At 40.7% G+C, this 17440-nt stretch overlaps 1 protein-coding gene across 1 annotated transcript in view; it reads right to left on the minus strand.

The window, feature by feature from the left end:
- eva1aa (eva-1 homolog A, regulator of programmed cell death a) overlaps positions 1-17440 on the minus strand; it is a 76637-nt gene that overhangs the window by 51088 nt on the left and 8109 nt on the right. The window contains exons 2-4 of the mRNA XM_079352084.1: positions 6680-6903; positions 4579-4702; positions 2547-2699 (exon numbers count right to left, since the gene is read on the minus strand). Of these exons, the coding sequence (XP_079208210.1) occupies positions 2547-2699; positions 4579-4702; positions 6680-6903 (501 nt within the window). The remainder of the gene's footprint in view (positions 1-2546; positions 2700-4578; positions 4703-6679; positions 6904-17440) is intronic.

The following is a 17440-nucleotide window of genomic DNA, read 5'->3' on the forward strand; positions in this document are numbered from 1 at the left end:
AGGAAGACTAGTTTGAAGAAGATTAAAATAAATTATTTCCAAGCAAATTCAGTCTGAGCACATGTCATGTCTATCGAGCTGATAGAACCCTTTATTCCCCTGGGCTGGTGCAGCCAGCTGTGCGAGTTCAGACCTCAGGAAGCGCTGAGGTTGCCAGGGCCGTGTGGTTTAGGAGATTACTCTAACCTCCCTCTGTGGCACATTAATAGAGACCTAAAATCAAAAACAGGTACAAAACAAACTGGCATGTAATGCTACTGCCAAGCCCAAGATTATTAAAGCATGAAGAGCCATAAATACACCGACACAAGTGCATGCACACGTGCACTGCGTGGCGACACGTCACTTCAAACAGGAGGGCAAACAAGAGAGGGAAAGCATTTAAAGATAATTAACAGTGTGTGTCTGAGCTGTCACTCAAGACACCTTCACTTCCTGCTCGTGGTGACACGGGAGCCACATGAAAGGGCGGAGCTGACAGGGGAAATCCCACCATGCCACAGCTAGACTCCGGGGAACAGCCTGAGGATGTGTTTGTGGGTGGTTTAAGTGTGTGTGGAAGAAACAGAAACTGATGATGTGTAGTAGGCAAGCAGGAACAACAAGGCAGTTGTGTACAGTTGATTAAATGCACACAAAAGTTCACATGTGATGTGACAGTAACAAAACTGCTCCTTTGCACTAATCTGGCTTTTGTACAGCTGTAATAGTAGAATCCACTTTCAGTCAATACAAGGAGAACTCAGCTACTGTATTTAATCCTGAGTGTGTAACCAGATATCTGACCAGCCCTGCCTTACACACTACACTTTACCAGACGCACATTCCTGGTCCACCTGCAGTGCAAGAACAGGCTTCAAAGTAGCTCTGCTTGAATGCTCGTATAGAACACAATAACACACACAAACACATACTCAGTCACACAATGCCATTCTTTATATGCATCTCTGATTACCCGATGACTGATGCCTGTGTCAGCCTTCTGACCCCATCCTGTCACCTTCTTTCAGAACAACGACGACAAACTCAAACACCCATAGTTCATTGCTGCTTGACAACTTTATGTACATTTTTGGGGTTTTTTTGCCAGCAAACTCACACCAGTTAACATGTATTCTATTCAGAGCTGCTAATTTGCAAATGTCTGTTAATTCCTGACTTTATCATAAAAAGTTAAGAAAAGCTTAATAAAATGATACAAAGAGGCTTCCCAGCAAAAAAAAAAAAAAAAAAAAGCCATGAGAGTAGCTGTGTTTGAGCCAAGCTTTAAGTTATAAACATTCCCCTAAACAAGGTTGGGGGTACATCTGGATACCCCCTCCACTCATAAAAAACGACACATGCACACACAAACACACACATACTTGGAGGGAACTCAATACTGTCCCTTTTCTCAGGCCAAAGTCTTTTGCCTCGGATGACAGTGACACCCGATCTACATTCCACCCCAATTCCCCCAGCAATGTGTGTGTGCAAGTTTGGGTGTGTAGATATGCTTATATACATCTCCATGTACTTTCCTGACAAGACGAAGACGTTTAAATTGTGAGAGATTGAAGTTTAATCATGGACCCGCAATCACAAGAAGCTATGGAGGAATTATAAAATTGCCAAACCGCAACAGTGTCTTAAGGCAACGTCACTCAAGACAATTCAGGAAGTAAACAACAGGAATCATTCTGAACCTGGCAGGCTTTGTAGCTCTGTTTGTGGTTCAGAGGTGTTTAAGTGCTGATGTGTAAAACCTCATAATGACAAAAATTGATGCCTGGTGTTATATTTCAACAATTCTTCACAAACAGAAGAAATAAAAGCCCAGAGTGACCAGCAGTACCTAGTGATGAACATTAACAAGGAGACTCATAAATCATCATTAATCCTCACTCATCATGACTGGGGTGGTTAAGTGTCTTTTCCAAGGACACATCAGACATGTTGTTCGCTGGTGCTGGGAATCAAACCCTCGACCTTCCAAACCTTACACTGACCTCAAAACTGAAGCTTTGAATAAAAGTTAAAGATAATAAAAATCAACAAATTTGTTTAAAATGATTGTTACCATTCAGAGACCACTCCATAAAAACACCACCCTGGGTTTGTAGGTTACATCCTGCCAAACCTTTGTTTATTCAAGGTATATACGTTTATTTTATGGATACATACATGGAGATTTACTATGTGACTTAGTCTGATGACTCCAACCATTATTAAACTAATCAATTTACTGGTAGGTCAGTTATTATTTGTTAAATTTCTTTTAATTGTAGGTCTCAATGCGTCTGTAATCATGCTAACGTTAATCCTGTTAGTTAGCCATTTGGAACTTGCTAAAGACACCCAACAGATCTTTTTTTTTTTAAATGTATTATTTATTGAACATAAACCTCAACAGGAGAACAATAGTTGTAAAGTGAAACCAATTTTAATTAAATTATACTTTAATATCTACTCAGTAAACATTGACAGTAAAGCTAGTTTAAGCTTGCTACTACATCCTCATTTGCTTTACTTTCCAGCAGTGTGATTGAGAAAAAGAGTTGCCTTACCTACTGACGGTGCCCTCCTGTGGTAGACGGGACACTCCAGGGTGCCTCTTTGTGTTCGACCAAACATGGCAGAATAGACGGCAATCTGCATCCCCCGTTTGCAACTCAGCCTCATTCTCTCCTCCTCACAGACCACTTTACTCTTATACTCGTCTGTAAACAGGGGAAAAAAAATGTGTGATTTGTTGCACATAGCTCTGCAGAAACTGTAAAGGCAATAAATAAAGCAACTTTAGCTGTAAGCTGTAATATATGACCGCATCTGTCATTGATCACTATTGATGATTATTTCCATTTATCACAATCAGATGAACGTTTAGCCTTCTTTTTTTCACTGCAGATATTTGTTTATGATAAACAAATATCTGCAGTGAAATTTGAAACAAGCACAGAAACTAAAGGCCTAACAAAAGGCTTCGTTGGGCGTAAACACGCAGAGGGAGAGCTGGAGTTGCTCAGTGGACATGTACAGCCATGCAGAGGCATTCCTCACACACATCCAGCCACAGTGACCTGTGACAGCCAGAGCAGCTCCACTGGCCAGCAAATAAAAACACAACAGCAGCCTCTCCTGCATCAATGTGGGGAGTGGAACAGGAATGCCGAAAGAAGAGAGTGGACTACTTTGTGGACTAACGCTTGTTTTCTCTCCCACCCTCCTTTTTCTCCTTCACTTCCTCTCTCCTCAATCCACCTCTCCTTTCAGAGGCAGTGACACCTGCCCGTTGCACCTCACTAACACCCCATGCAGCCTTTTTCCACTCCCCTGGGAAGTCATTGGTTAAGTGACAGTGAACAAAGAACTGTTGATTGGCCCTGGGGTATGGCGAAGAAGAAAAAGGTGGGGAGGGCAGGGGGATCAGTGGATTAATGCCCACTTCTGGTCACTCTGCTGTGAACCGCTGCACAGCTCAGTGCGGCTTGGCTCAGCACAGCACTGAGCCGTGAATGGAGACTACAATCTGGGTGGGATTATTGCTCTGTTGTGGCTTCCCTCTGGAGTGACACTTTTAGCTTCCTGATTCATGCAGAGAGAGAAGAAAAAGGATAAAGACAGAGGCACACAAGAGGTTTTCTTTTCTTTTATAAAGGAGCAGGGGGAAAAAAGATTAGAAGCAGGGAGAGTCACATAATCACTCATTCACGTAGTTATATGATTGGAGGTAGTTCCATGAAATGTAAATTTAAATACTCTTGCATCTTTTCATGTTTTTCCTATTGTCCAACCAATCCCATAACTTCAGGATGCAACTTTTCCTCCATTTCTGTCCAAAACAAACACCAAAAGAGCTAAGTTGTTGCACAAGGTGACATGTTTCTTCTTCACCACAAACATAGGTAACATACTTTTAAGATCGTTTCCACAGGCGCCATCATAGAGAGTAAAATAGTGTCTGGTATTACCATCTAATCTTTTTTCATTTCCACACAGCTGAAATTAGTAACTTCTGATTGTGATTTACACAATCAGATGGTTTTTTGAAAGGCAGGATTAATACTTCTGGTCTTGTGTTCTTATTTTAATAAGAACATATGTATTATCATGAACCCCCTTAAATTAGTGCATTACAGACTCAAATGAGGAAAAAAACATTTCATCCCAACATTAAGAGCTCATTCAGTAAACTCAACATCTTTCAAAACTACATTGAAATGCTTTTGTTTGACACACTGAAGTTGTTTTATCCTTGATACATAACCAAAATCATTATATTTTTCTTTTAACAAAAATTATCATATTTTGGTTAAAAGAAAAATCCTCCAGCATGATGCAAGTCTATACACATTGTTTTTAGTAGACTCAAAAGTTAGGTTTAAACTATGCTTTTTACTGGAGTAAATGTAAAAAAGAAAGAGACAAAAAAGGCACACCTACCTAGCTCTATATGAATTAGCAGACACCCTATACTTTTGGTATACCGTTAAAGATTTGCTTTTTTACTAAATATGAGCAGTGTAAGAAAGAAAAAAAGGTTCCATAACTGACAGATATAGAGATGTGTGTGAAGATTTGGAGGGTTGAGGGACTTACTAGGTCTGCATTTGTACCAGACAATGAGGTATTTACTTCTGCCGGGACACTGGTCTGTCCCAAACACGCGGCTGTTGACAAGGACTTGACAGCTCCTTCTGTCCTGGCACTCGTCCAGCATTTTCTAAGGAGGGGAAAGAGTGGCAGAGAGCGGCAGAAGACCAAAGAGAGGTTTAGAAGGAGAACAATAAGTGGAAGATGGCGAGAGTAGCAGCAGGCAAACCTAAAACCACTTCAAACAGGCTGCTTATAGCCCTGGGAATACACGAGAGAGGAGCAGGTAAGAGAAATGAGAGAACTGGGGAGAAAGAAATCTCAGTAAAGCTCAACTCCACTCATTTCCTGGCATCCTTTTGCTTCTCTGGTTTCATCTTCTTTAGGTGGCTGCAGCACAGGTGAGCACATTCCTACACAATACATTCTCCCAGACTAAAATCCTCACTCACTAGAGGAATGACTGAGCGGAATCTGTTCTGAGCTTTTTCCAAATTTAACAGTAAAGGAGAGATTTTTGTAACAACATACTGTGAATTAAAGGGAAAACATAATGCATCTAGCTTGACTGAAAAGGGACAAAGTTTACAACAATCATGCTGCATACTGGGAATCTATAAAAAGTGCTTGAACGCTTAATGCTGCAAACAGATTTGTGATGTAAGGATTACCTGGATCAGTGTAATCAATTAGTTATTTAACTAATTAGTTCCTTGACAGAAAATCCACAGGCACTAATTTGTATAATCGAATTTGTATAAGCTCCTCAGATGCAAGTTAACACAGTTTTTCTCTGTTTTATGTGTTGCTAATCTAACGGGTTTTTGAACTGTTGGGCGCACAAAAACAACAAGATCCTGTGCTCAGGAAACAGTACTGGGCTGCACCAGCTCAGTGGAAATTCTATAGGTGTACAATGCAGGTTTTGTAACTATAATTTTGTCTGAAAATAAATGAGCTACTTAAACTTGTCATCACATTTATTTAGGCATAACCTACATAATCATTGATACCAAGAAAATCCCATCTTTGTTCTGAAAACTGAAATACCAAATAAATAAATGAGGTCTATATGGGATTACTATGTTGCAAAAAGGCATGCAATGAATTAAATGAATGATGCTGTGGGGCTGCAAATAGAATAAAAAGTTTCTTATGAGATGAATGTAACTTTATCCCCATGATGCAACAATTTTAATTGAAGTACTAAATAAAACATTTGAGTTATAATTTACAAAACAAAGAAAAATCAAACACAATTGATGAAACAGGCTGCAATCATTATTTATTTCATTTGTCAATTTATATTTATTCATGTCCATTTCTTTGATTTAACAATGAACGAATGAAGCATATCAGAATAAGAGGTGGTTTTTATAATTGTTTTCCTAATTAGGATAACTTTTCACATGGAGCCATTCATACTGTAATACTAACAGGCCAAGGGTCACAAACAGGTGGCACAATGGGATTCCTCAGGGTTGTACTCATGTGGGTGGCACAGCAGTCAGTCATTCTCTCACTTCAGCACAATGCTCCCTCTGTGTCTGTGCATTCATGGCTGTGCTGGCTATAATGGAAACGGAGGGCGTTCAATGCTAGAAGGCAGACAGGCTAAGAATACACCAAACAGTCCAATGAATGCTGAAAAGGATGTGTTTGTGTGTGTTTATATTGGTGCTGCAGAGCAGGGGTTCTGGTCCAGCAGCATCCCAATTTAGGAGAGGATGCAAAGGCAAAGACCCCATGAAATCGCTTTGTGCCAATGGAACATACAAGCTGGTCTCCTCTTTAACGAGTGTAATTTGCTGGAAAACATCCTCACAAAGCATTACATAATCTGTGTTCTGCATACAACCCCTAGCCAATTTGAGCATTTTACAAAACTCTTTATCTCTGGACGGTCTGCAGTCTATAACTGAGGATGTCTATGTGTTTGGAGAGTGAGCTTACAATGGAAGAAGTGCCAAAACTGAAAAAGATCCAGGTCTGGCAGACATGAGGACAGTGGGGATGAATTCAAAAGAGATGTTGAGAAGCTTTTGAAAAAAAAGAAAACAAGTGACCAAAGTGACAATTTTCTGATAAAAAAAAATAGAGGATTCACCTGTAGTGCAGTGGAAACAGAGCAATAACGATCATCCTCCTGAGCGTTATAAGATCTTAGGAGGGCCTGGTACGTCTGCGGACACTGTTGCGTGTCCGAGGCTCCCTTTCTTCCATAAAAAGCTGATTGGACGGTGATGGTTGTGCGGGGTGGACAGCGAACTGATAAGAAGTCTCCGTCACAGGCCTGCTCGGTGTAGTTTCTTAAAACTTTGGACAGATAACCTAAAAGACAGAAGCAGCAGTTACCTCAAAAGCTGTGACCATCATTACATTTAATGATTGACTTCCTTGTAGCCTATAACATATTGTAGCCTTTTGCTAAACTTGCACAACACAATCTTATAATACCATTTTATCCACTGGCTAACAGCTAAATAACTTCAATAATGAAAACTGAAATAGTGCTTATAGAAAGCCATCCCTTAGTTTCTGAATTCCTTCTTTAAAAATAACGTTGTTAAATCAAAGCTTTGATACGAGGCTGATAAAATACTACCCAGGTATATAAAAGTGATTGTTGAAATGTTTGGCAGCACTAAAGCTGTAAGCTACTTAACCATTTTATCAACACTACACAGAGCACATAGGTAGCATTCTCCAGTCTTATGTTCTGTTTTGTTCAATAATGCAGGGTTTCCATGGACATTGTTGGTGCTGCATATCAACATGCCCTGACAAATCACTGCTCACATCCAAAAGACGCCTCCAGGCCTGAAATACCACAACAACACAGAGAGGGTAAAGCTTTAGCTCATGTAGCTGTTAGCGTCAGCCCCCAGGTCATGGCTGAAGAATATACTCCTGTTTTCATATTGAAAAATATCTGCCAAGAATGACTTCCAAAGCCTCACATTATTAAACTATAAGAGTAGGATATAGCCCACACATGACAATGCCAACTTAAGCCTACTGGACTCTTTCATAACCATGAATTTCATTTTTGTTTTCACGTTTGTTTTTTTCACAGGAAAGCTAGCTCTGTGAGTTATCTGTGTAACAGTTAGCTTAATTTTCTATAAATGATATTAAAGTCATATGGTTCTGTTAGTGTGATAAGCTGTCAACATTTACAGATATTGCATGCTGGACCTATATGCTACTTTTCAGGCTAAATTGCAGTTAGCATGTTAATAGCTGGCTAGTAAACATGTTTGCTTGCCACAAACAAACCAGCTGGTAGGCTATCAAGACAATGAATAGAGACATTACATAAACCATTTAATGGAACAAGCACCAATTCAACTCTAATTTAACCTCAGAGGCTCCCTCGTTCTTCTCAAACATGGAAGTCTCTCAGCTGAACCTACTTCCCCATTAAGGGTCTCTTTGAGAGCTGCCAGTCAGTCTGTCAGTCACACGGGATAAGTGAAGCCATCACAAAAGCTGCCATTAACATTCCTGCGTGGGAGAAGGAAACGGATAAAGGAGATAGCTGATACCCTGGCAACTATCATATAATGTGTTTCTAAACTTGCTGTATTTTTGTGCCGTCTGAAAAAAGGAGAGACAAACACTTTGCTTTGTCTTAGCTCAGCCTCTATCTTTATGAACTGCAAAGCATCTAAATTAAACTTAAACTGTGACAATTCCATTCAAAATTGAGTAAAAATCGAACTTCATACAAATCCAAAATCTCAAAACAACTTCCCAAAGCACCTTGCTCAAACTTCCCTCTAAGTGCTCTGCAAACAAATTCACAGATAAGTCAACACACGCACGCTCACACACACACACACACACTCTCAAAGTGGACACACCACAGTTCAATTACCTTTATTTGGTTAGTGTTTGGTAGGCTAGAGGAAAGAACCAGTGTTAGCTAACATGCACAACAGCATGCAAGCACGTACACACAAAACACACACAGACACACCGTCCCCTTATCACCATGGCCACAGTTAAAAGGAGGAGGGGAAACAAGAGACATTCTCAGGCTTTTGAAAGGTCAGCTTGTCTCTAAATACGGATGGTTATTATACCACCATAGCTATCTGTAACAGCTTTACACCTGTAGCTGGGTTGTGAAAATAGAGAGCAGGTGCACAAGAGAAGCTATTTTAGATTTATTTAGAGACAATTTGCATTCCACAGACCATAAATATAAGAAAAGCAAACCAAAGCAGCTGTCTTAACAAAACAGCTTAGTATTTTATGGGCAACAAGTAAATCCCAGCGATGTTAAAGTAATGGTTAAAACTGCAACAAGGTGATATGGAAAATGATTTATCAACAAAATAGGCCAAATATGTAAATATGAACACAAAACTAAAGAGACCTCAATCAATATAAATTTAAGTGGCAGGCGAGACCTAATTTGTTACACACCACCATTTCCGTACCCTTTGTGCCAAAAAACAATCCACATATGATCCAATTCAATTAAAGGAAACAACTTCAAGCCAATGGACTTTAAAACAACAAAATCAATAAATAAAAGGACAGCAAAGGACACAAATAACAAATGTAAACAATGCACACAAAAATCCCTGACTGAGAGGCAGCAGGGTAGCACCACACAAAGTACGTTTTTTTATTTGTCATGAAAAGGAAACTTGTGGCTTCACTGTTACAATCTAAACTACCTTCATCATTTGTGTGTGCCTTAAGTTTCTCCCACACAAAAATAATCTCTTATTTACACTTTTGTCTGATCTGCCTGACAAATTCCACACAGGGTGAGAGAGATCTTGGCATTTCCCCTGGCAGCCAGACCACACACACACTTAGAAGCATATGCATAGAAAACGTCAACACAAACAGCGTAGTAGGAACAAGCCTCTCTGCTCGGCTCTGGAGGCCTGGGTGTGTGGTTGTTGGTGTAACAGTATCACATTATTAAGGCTGGTTCTTGGCAGAGGGCCAGTGCCATGAGAGACCACGAGTTTGTGCCGCCCTTTAGCTAACTGAGTCCCGTAACCACGGATACCTAGCAGAGGTTAAGAAGAGGGTGAAACAGAAAGGACAGACAGCTAGATGTTTGAATTCAAGCAGTTCAACCTCTTAGGAAGGAGGAGGAGTTTCTTGAGATGGTTGAGCAACAGCGTGACACGCCTTCCTCCACCCTTCAAAGTGGGACTGTGAGTAAAAGGCAAACAGATTATCTCACACAAACCCTCAGGTGTGTTTTCTTCATCCCACCCTCCTCCCACTCACTTCTCCGTCTCTCTTTTCTCCCTCTCTCCTTTAGGACTGTCGCTATTGTTCCCTTCACGCTACCTGTTGAATGAAGCCTCCTTTTCAAGGCCGAACAAATCAGACGGGGTTAAAGGCACCTGTGTAAACCGCCCAGCCAATGACAGGTGTCCCTCAGAGGCAGAAGACTGAACAATGCTGGAGGAACACCCAGGCGTCTATCCTTCTTCCCTTCTCCTTCCTTTTTGTTTCATGTGGGGACAGACTTCTTCCTTAACTAGCTCTCTGCCCTTTCTCTCAACAAAAGCGCTGCACTATTATGTCTGCTGGTTTGTTTATACGGCCTTTAAAAAGACAGGATGATGCGGCCGTGGTGCTGTTCGTGTACAAACAGGTTGCCATTGCTGTTAAATGCCCTGTAAAGTCCATGTAATCTCTGCTCAGGCAGTACATGGATTTGTTATCTACATGTTTGCAGAGGACTGCCTCTGGTATCTAACAGATGGTGTCTTGTCATATGAGGGGACTTAACCTCTCAGGCGTTACAAGTGCTCACATTTGAACTACAAACGCAATCTCTCAGCTAATTGTAAAGCCAGAAATCAGAGGCCCTTATGATTGTTAGCCCCTCATTTGCGGTCATGTGAAGACCCTTAAATCTGACCCAGCAATGAAGGGGGTCAGGTATGATGGAGATTAGTGAAGCCTGCTATGTTGTGTCAACATCCCAAAGAGAAAAAAAGGACTGCTGAAGAAGGTTATCCTCCATGGGAATCATTACTAGCTGCAACCTGGTGCAGGTCACATACTGATGAGACTTCTGCAGAAAAGTGAGAAAAAAGGTGACTTTCATGCTGGAGTCTTTTTTCTTTCACAAACAGCTGCAAGGAAACTTTCCTTGCAAACCTTCCTTGTGGTCAACTGTTTTGAGGTTCTGATTGTCATCTGCCAATAATTGTTTTTATTTTTGACATTACTAAATGTAAAGCGAAGGGACAAATGTAGAGAGGGAGAGCGAAAGAGAAAGTGTCTTGTCTGTCGCTCTTGCAAAGGGCTTCCACTTATGTTTGAAAGATGCCGCCTTCTCCAATTGGCTTAGCCCAGAGACTAAACAATGTACTGCAGCATGAACTATAACTGACACGTTATAATATCTCAGGCTTAGGGCTGCTTATTATTCAGCTGCTTACTCATTAAACTTACTTTGCTTTGTTCGTAAAGCCTCTTGCATTGAGAAAGAATGTATTAAGTTGCAGAATATACAGAGAATATACTGTAGCTTAGTGAAAGCCAGTATCGTCCCTGTTTTGTGATTTAGTGATAACCAACATGCAGTATGCATATGAACCATTAAAACGTATTCCATAGTAACCCAACACAATCTTGAAAGCAACAATATCAAAGGCTGCATCCCGTTTCATCTTGATACATTAGGTATTTAGGCATTTACAGCTTCATACCTTTTATTGCTGTTTTTTTAAGCAAATTATAGCCATCAAACCATCAAAATTTCAAAGATCCAAAGCTGCAGGCCTGCTGCTTGGAGGAGGAATTCCCTTTATGTGGTGATTATGGGGGGGCGTGGAGGTTTCCTTTAAAGAGGGAGGCAGGCCATGCTCTGGCAACACTCAAGAGGAAGCTGGTGGACGCGATGAAGGGGGAAGAAGACGATGTTGAAAAGCATAAGAAGCGATGATTGACAGGAAAGGAGAGTGGCAGATGAAGGCTGACTGGATCCAAAAAGACAACTGCTATATAATCAGGTTATTTAACTCAAAAATAATAAGGGTGGTAGATTTAATTGGACCAAGAAGGAAAGAAAAAATCCTCATCATGAGGAAAAACAGCATGTACAGAGAAAAGAAGGAAGATCTTTTCAAAGTTCTTAGAGGATGTGGCAGCTGTAGTCCATACGCTCTGAGCCGGTGGCTTTATGCCCTGTAGTAATTACTTTTCTTTAAAGACCACAGAGGCCGTACATGAGCCGAGAGCAGGGCATGACTTTTGGATAAACTACTGGTTCTAAATCATAAACTGCACTGACCTTTTCAGACCGAAACTTTGAGTGTACGAAACATGTGTTGGTTGATAAAGTGTGCTTACGTGAAACAATATATCAACCCCCCCCCCCCCCCCCCCCCCCCCCCCCCAAAAAAAGGAGCAAAAGTTCAGGCAGGTGCCACAAAAGATGAAAAATGTAAAATGAACATTATGTCAAAGCAAAGCTACAAGCGACCACCGCTGTGAATGTGCCAAGTACAGTGCTCACTGCTAAGCCAGTCAAGATTTGAGTTGCATTCCTCAAATTCACTGCATTCCTCTTCTTACAGTACATTAGTCTTGATAGTCACGTTTTGGATTAGCCTAGTTTCATACTAATCACACGACAGAGCGGGGCAGCAAAAGAGCGTAGAGATATTAGGCTACAAACTAAGTAGGTAGATTTGTCATAAGTCAGAAGAGGATTAGATTTGAACTACCCAAGCACTGTTGGTGGGTGGCTCGTTGAAAGTTATTTCCAGTGCTGTAATAAGTGTTGAGTGAAACTGTCTAAGATTGTGTGCATGAATTTGAAAAATTGTACACCAGCTTGGAATTCTGTGAACAGCACGTCAATATTTGATTGGTGTCTTAATTGAAGGCAAAAACTGCAAAAAAAAAAAAAGGAGCACAATCGACAGCAGTAAACCTGACCTCGTTACTTTCTGTTTGTTTGAATATTTCTCCGTTTGTCTTTTCTAACTAAGTAGGTGTAGGTCGGGGCATTTATCGTTCTGAATATACCCCAATCAGGTTGAGCTAGATTTACATCAAAATGTGATGAATGTTGGCGGTTTGTTCGGGCATTGCAATTAAAATCTGGTGAAACAATCACACAATCCTGCTGAGGCAGGATGAGGGTGAAATTGTTAAGACAAAGGAAATGTGAAACAGGTTACTGCTAATTAAGTCAATTAATTATCGCTTAAAGCTCAACACAAGGTCAATTAAATCTATTAGCATTTTGGTTCAAGTTAAAAATATCCATTATAGTAAATGAATTTGTATATATGATCTTATTATCATGATCATAACTGTTTTCATCAATAAACTGTTTTTTCACAGTATGAGACAAATATCCACAGCTCTAGTTAACAGTAAACAAAAACATTGATTTATTTAATCTTAACAATGTGCTTTAAATGTTGTAATATTTTGTAGAGCTCATGAAAAGGCCTGAATACATAAAAACAATTATCGCTCATCAACTCATGGTTTCCTTTGATATTACACATTGTCATGTTTTCATATTGATTACAGATTGTTTTTGAACACAGGGGCTTTGACTTGAAGCTGACATGAGCTGTTTTTCACAAACAATTTTCAGATAATCTGAAAATACCTATTTCAGCCATTCAATGTGCTTATTATGAGGGAGCTGATTTATTAGTTTATAGTCAACTTTAGCATGCTGATGATCTGCAGTGTGTTGACAGCACTAATGGGCAGCACATGACGGCTGCTACACAGTGTAAAGTGCAGACTTCCTAGAATACTTACTGAACATGTTAACCTTCACACTGTACACTACGGAGTGGGTGGGGACTGTCAGCTGAAGGGGCTTACTCACATGAGGGTCGGTTCCCTGGTTTTAACCCCCAAATATTCAACTCTCAGAGTATCTCCCTTTTTCAGAGGGGAAAGAAACCCTGCATGATTCACACTTTCTTCCAGACTTCACTTCCTAAAGTGGACTTCAGAAATTTGGGAATATTGAAGTAAAAAAAACTTGACAGTGCAAGAATAAATAAAGAGCAGAACTCGGATGCTTGGATTAGGTACCAATTTGTCGTCGTGACTACAGCATCCAGCATTAGAGTCTGTAGTTGTATATCCTCACCTATTTTCTGTCTGTCATCAGTTCACCAAAAAGACATGTAAAAAGGAAACATACACATTTTTACATTTTGACTTTTCACTGATGCAAGAACATCCTTTGTTGTGGCAAAAGATGAGGGTCTGGGTGTTTATATTATCCGTTTCACCACATGGTCTCCCCTTATGATACGGTGTGTTACAATTTCCTGAGGTGATTATCTCTCAATATGAGAGGCAGACTTGCTTACATCCCCCCCAAAACACACACAGACAGAGGCCAGAGCCTGAGCAGCTGAGGTCAATAAAACCGGAGACACAAACACAAACACACCACTCGCCCGGTCCTCCCCTGGGGAAGGTTTATCTTTGTAACACATACACAGACTAATGTATGTATGTAATGTATAACTAATGCATTCTGGTTACATCAGTTTGGGCTACTAGGCACAAGAAGATGGCCATCATCAAAGATGGCTCACTGCTGCCTATAGGCGTGTGGGAAAGGGGTCCCAGGTCAGAGGATATAGCCTCTGTACATGGGCATGTACACTAACTACTAGGCTACTGGCACCCAATATAAGTCTTGTGGGCCAACTTTCTTACATCAGAAAAAACTGATTTCCAGATAAATTAAACTAAATCAGACCCTTTAGCAACAAGTCTGTTGTCTATATTTTAGTGAGTCAACTCCAACAGACAAAGGGAAGATGTCCACCTGTGGGTCTGTTGTCTACATTTCTTCCCGGGAGGGGGACAGACTTACATCTGCCAGCCCTGATGATGGCCTCTCAGTTGGAAAGTGGCCGCTAAGTCTACCCTAGGGATCCCCCAAAAACCAAACACTGGTCCCACCCAAACACTCCCATGACCTGTGTCAGCACGTGCCTCCCCTTACGACCCTCCAGAGTCAAAGGGCAATGGGTGAGAGAACGCTTTTACTCCGAGAGTGTGTTGGGTGTTTCTTATCATTGGTGGGATGGGATACAAGGTGTTTGGCTGCATGTCCAGACACCCACAGAGGATGTGGGTGACAAAAAAAGAGAGACACAGCGAGATGGGAAGGGAAGAAGAATCAGTCATTTTAATGGTCACTTTTATGGCCGGGAAAAGTTGGGTGGCAGCCAGACCGCCTCTTCACCAACCACAGTCCAGCAAACAGTAGACAGATGCAGCAGTGTGTGAGCTTTAATGTCACTATCTGAACGACAGATGTATCATTCTTCAGTCTTTACCACTGCTCATGAGGTTGATTGTTGGGTGGGTCAGTGGTAGCCTAAGGCTTAGAAAACATCAGCTTGGACAAAGGGATGATAAAGGAACTATTTCTTTTCACTAATGTGCAGTTTAGTCAGAGTTGGCCAGGGATTGTGAAGGGGTGCAGCTGCATTGTTGCAACAGCAGAATAACTGCATACAAATTATGGTTGTCAATAATTAAAATTAACTTTAATTGAACATTTCTGCTGACATTATCCTCTATGAGCACCAAATATTGAAACAAATGAGTGTCCGGGGTTATGTAGTTTAAGATATGTAGGTTTATACCATAACCATCAATTTGGTAACTTGAACTTGATAGTGAAAAGTCATGTTTTTGAGGGGATCTCTGTCGTGTCAGAAGGTACATAAATATCCATGAGAACAGCTTCTATATCTGTGTAAGAGTAAATATTACCACGGTTAAATCATTCTGGAAGCTCAATCGGAAAAAAAGGAGCCAAAATGCTCATAAAAAAGACCCAGAATTTGAAAGTGAGTCAAATCACAGCGGCTATCACTGGTAAGGGTTTTTGCTGAGCATTGTAAAAAGGACAAATAACCTAAACAGAACATGCAATTTTCCATCTTAGCCATATGTACAGGTTCACAATTATAATCCAGTACCTGACCACTTGCTCTGTTACTTTCTACCACTATTGTTATCAAAATCCCACTAAAACCCCTGAAAAAAAAGCCTTATTAATTTAAATGCAAAAACAGCAAGACAGCATACCTCAACCAGGGTCCAAGAATGCACTGTGAAGAGAGTGAATGTTTCCTTAAAAAAAAGGTGGGAGTGGGTGGGCACTGAAAGGCTGAGCTTTTGGAAGAATTAAAAGCATATTGGGGGGGCTTGTTGAAAACAAGCAAAAGAACAAGTCCTGAGGAGCTGAGGGAGTAAAAGGCCGTCAGCAGCATGTCCAATGGGACTTAGCAGGGAGATCTACTTCCATTTACAACAAACCCAGACGGATCTACAGGAATGACCGGACTTAAAGTGGAAGCTTACCTTGCTCCATTCATTCAGAGTCAAACAGAGAGCTTGCTCTTTTAGCTACCAACCAACTTGGGGTCTCCTTGAGTAAAAAGTTGTTGTCTGCAAAGTCCACAACCCTAATCTCTACAATGTCTGCTGCTACACATAAATAGATCAAATATTACATTTTGGAATCTTTTTTTTTTCAACAGCTGAGAAGTAATGTAAAATACACTCGCGAGCCTGGTGGCTTCTCTTAACCAGGTATGTGAACATACTTTAATTCTAGCGACTTTGTGATAAAATTCCATTCCTTTAAATCAGCACAATGAGTTTATATCTGTATATGAAATATCTCAACAAGTTCACCGCTAACATTTGGTTCAAATATTCACATCCCCCTCTGGATTAGTTGAGACAACTCTTTGTGATCCCCTGATGTTAAGCTTATCCTATGAGCCTTAGCTATGCCTTGTGTTTGGTGCTTATTAGCACATGACATGCTAACATGCTATACTGAACAGTTGACATTATACCCTATCGCAGTCTCAGTAAGCCTCTGTAAAGTTACAGCCAATAAATACCATGAACCTAGAAATGATAAACGATAAATCAGTCTGTAGCTCAGGATCTTAAACGATACTCAAAAAGGCTACGACATCACAAATCGTCTGAATAATATATTTTCAGGCTTACATTATTAGGTTTGTATCAAGACTTTATTTTTAGAGTCCCCATGTTGAAAATGACTTAAAATGAGTCTAATTAAACCTATGATAATATATATTGGCCTCAACGTGGAAAAAAAAAAAGGAAAAGGTTTCCCTTCCCCTTTACCTGAGCGAGCCAGAGGGGCAAGAAAGCAACAGATTAGCAGTGCTTTGGGGAGCGGGCTGTTGTAGCGTGCTGTAATGCAGACTGTCAGTCCGACACAGTTGGGGGGCTACACAATGCCTCCTTGTTCACACTGGCCCTTCTGTGCCCCACCTCTCTACCTCTCCATCTCTCTCTCTCTCTCTCTCTCTCTCTCTGTCTGCCTTTCTTTTTTGCCTCTGGGGGTTTAATCAAGCCATAATAACTAATGTTGTTTTCCCTCCTCTCATACACGAGTTAAAACATGGATTGAAGGATGGAGAAAGAACAAAAAGGAAACCAGATCAAGGCGGACATGCTGCCTCCTAAAGCAAACATAAATCAGCTCTCAGGAAACAGAGAGAAAGACAGAAAAGAGGAGACAGAGGGGGACATCAAAGCACGTTTACATTCGGAAAGATGCAGGAGCAGTGTGCTTTTTGTACATAAGAAAGCGTGCGTCACCCATCTCATTGAGCACATAATTCAATATTCAGGTGGGCACAAGGAGATAAGTGCCACTGCACACACCCTTACAGTTTTTTTCTCAACAGTTGTTTCTGCTTTTCTACATCTCAGTTTTATCGTTACCCTGGCTGGTGAAACTCTCTCTACTTGTAGCTGCAGGTACTGCTACTTATCTGATTCTCCATGAGCGCCCTTTTCAGAGTATAACAAATGA

This window comes from Symphodus melops (assembly GCF_947650265.1).
Source record: "Symphodus melops genome assembly, chromosome: 1".
NCBI classification, from domain to species: domain Eukaryota; kingdom Metazoa; phylum Chordata; class Actinopteri; order Labriformes; family Labridae; genus Symphodus; species Symphodus melops.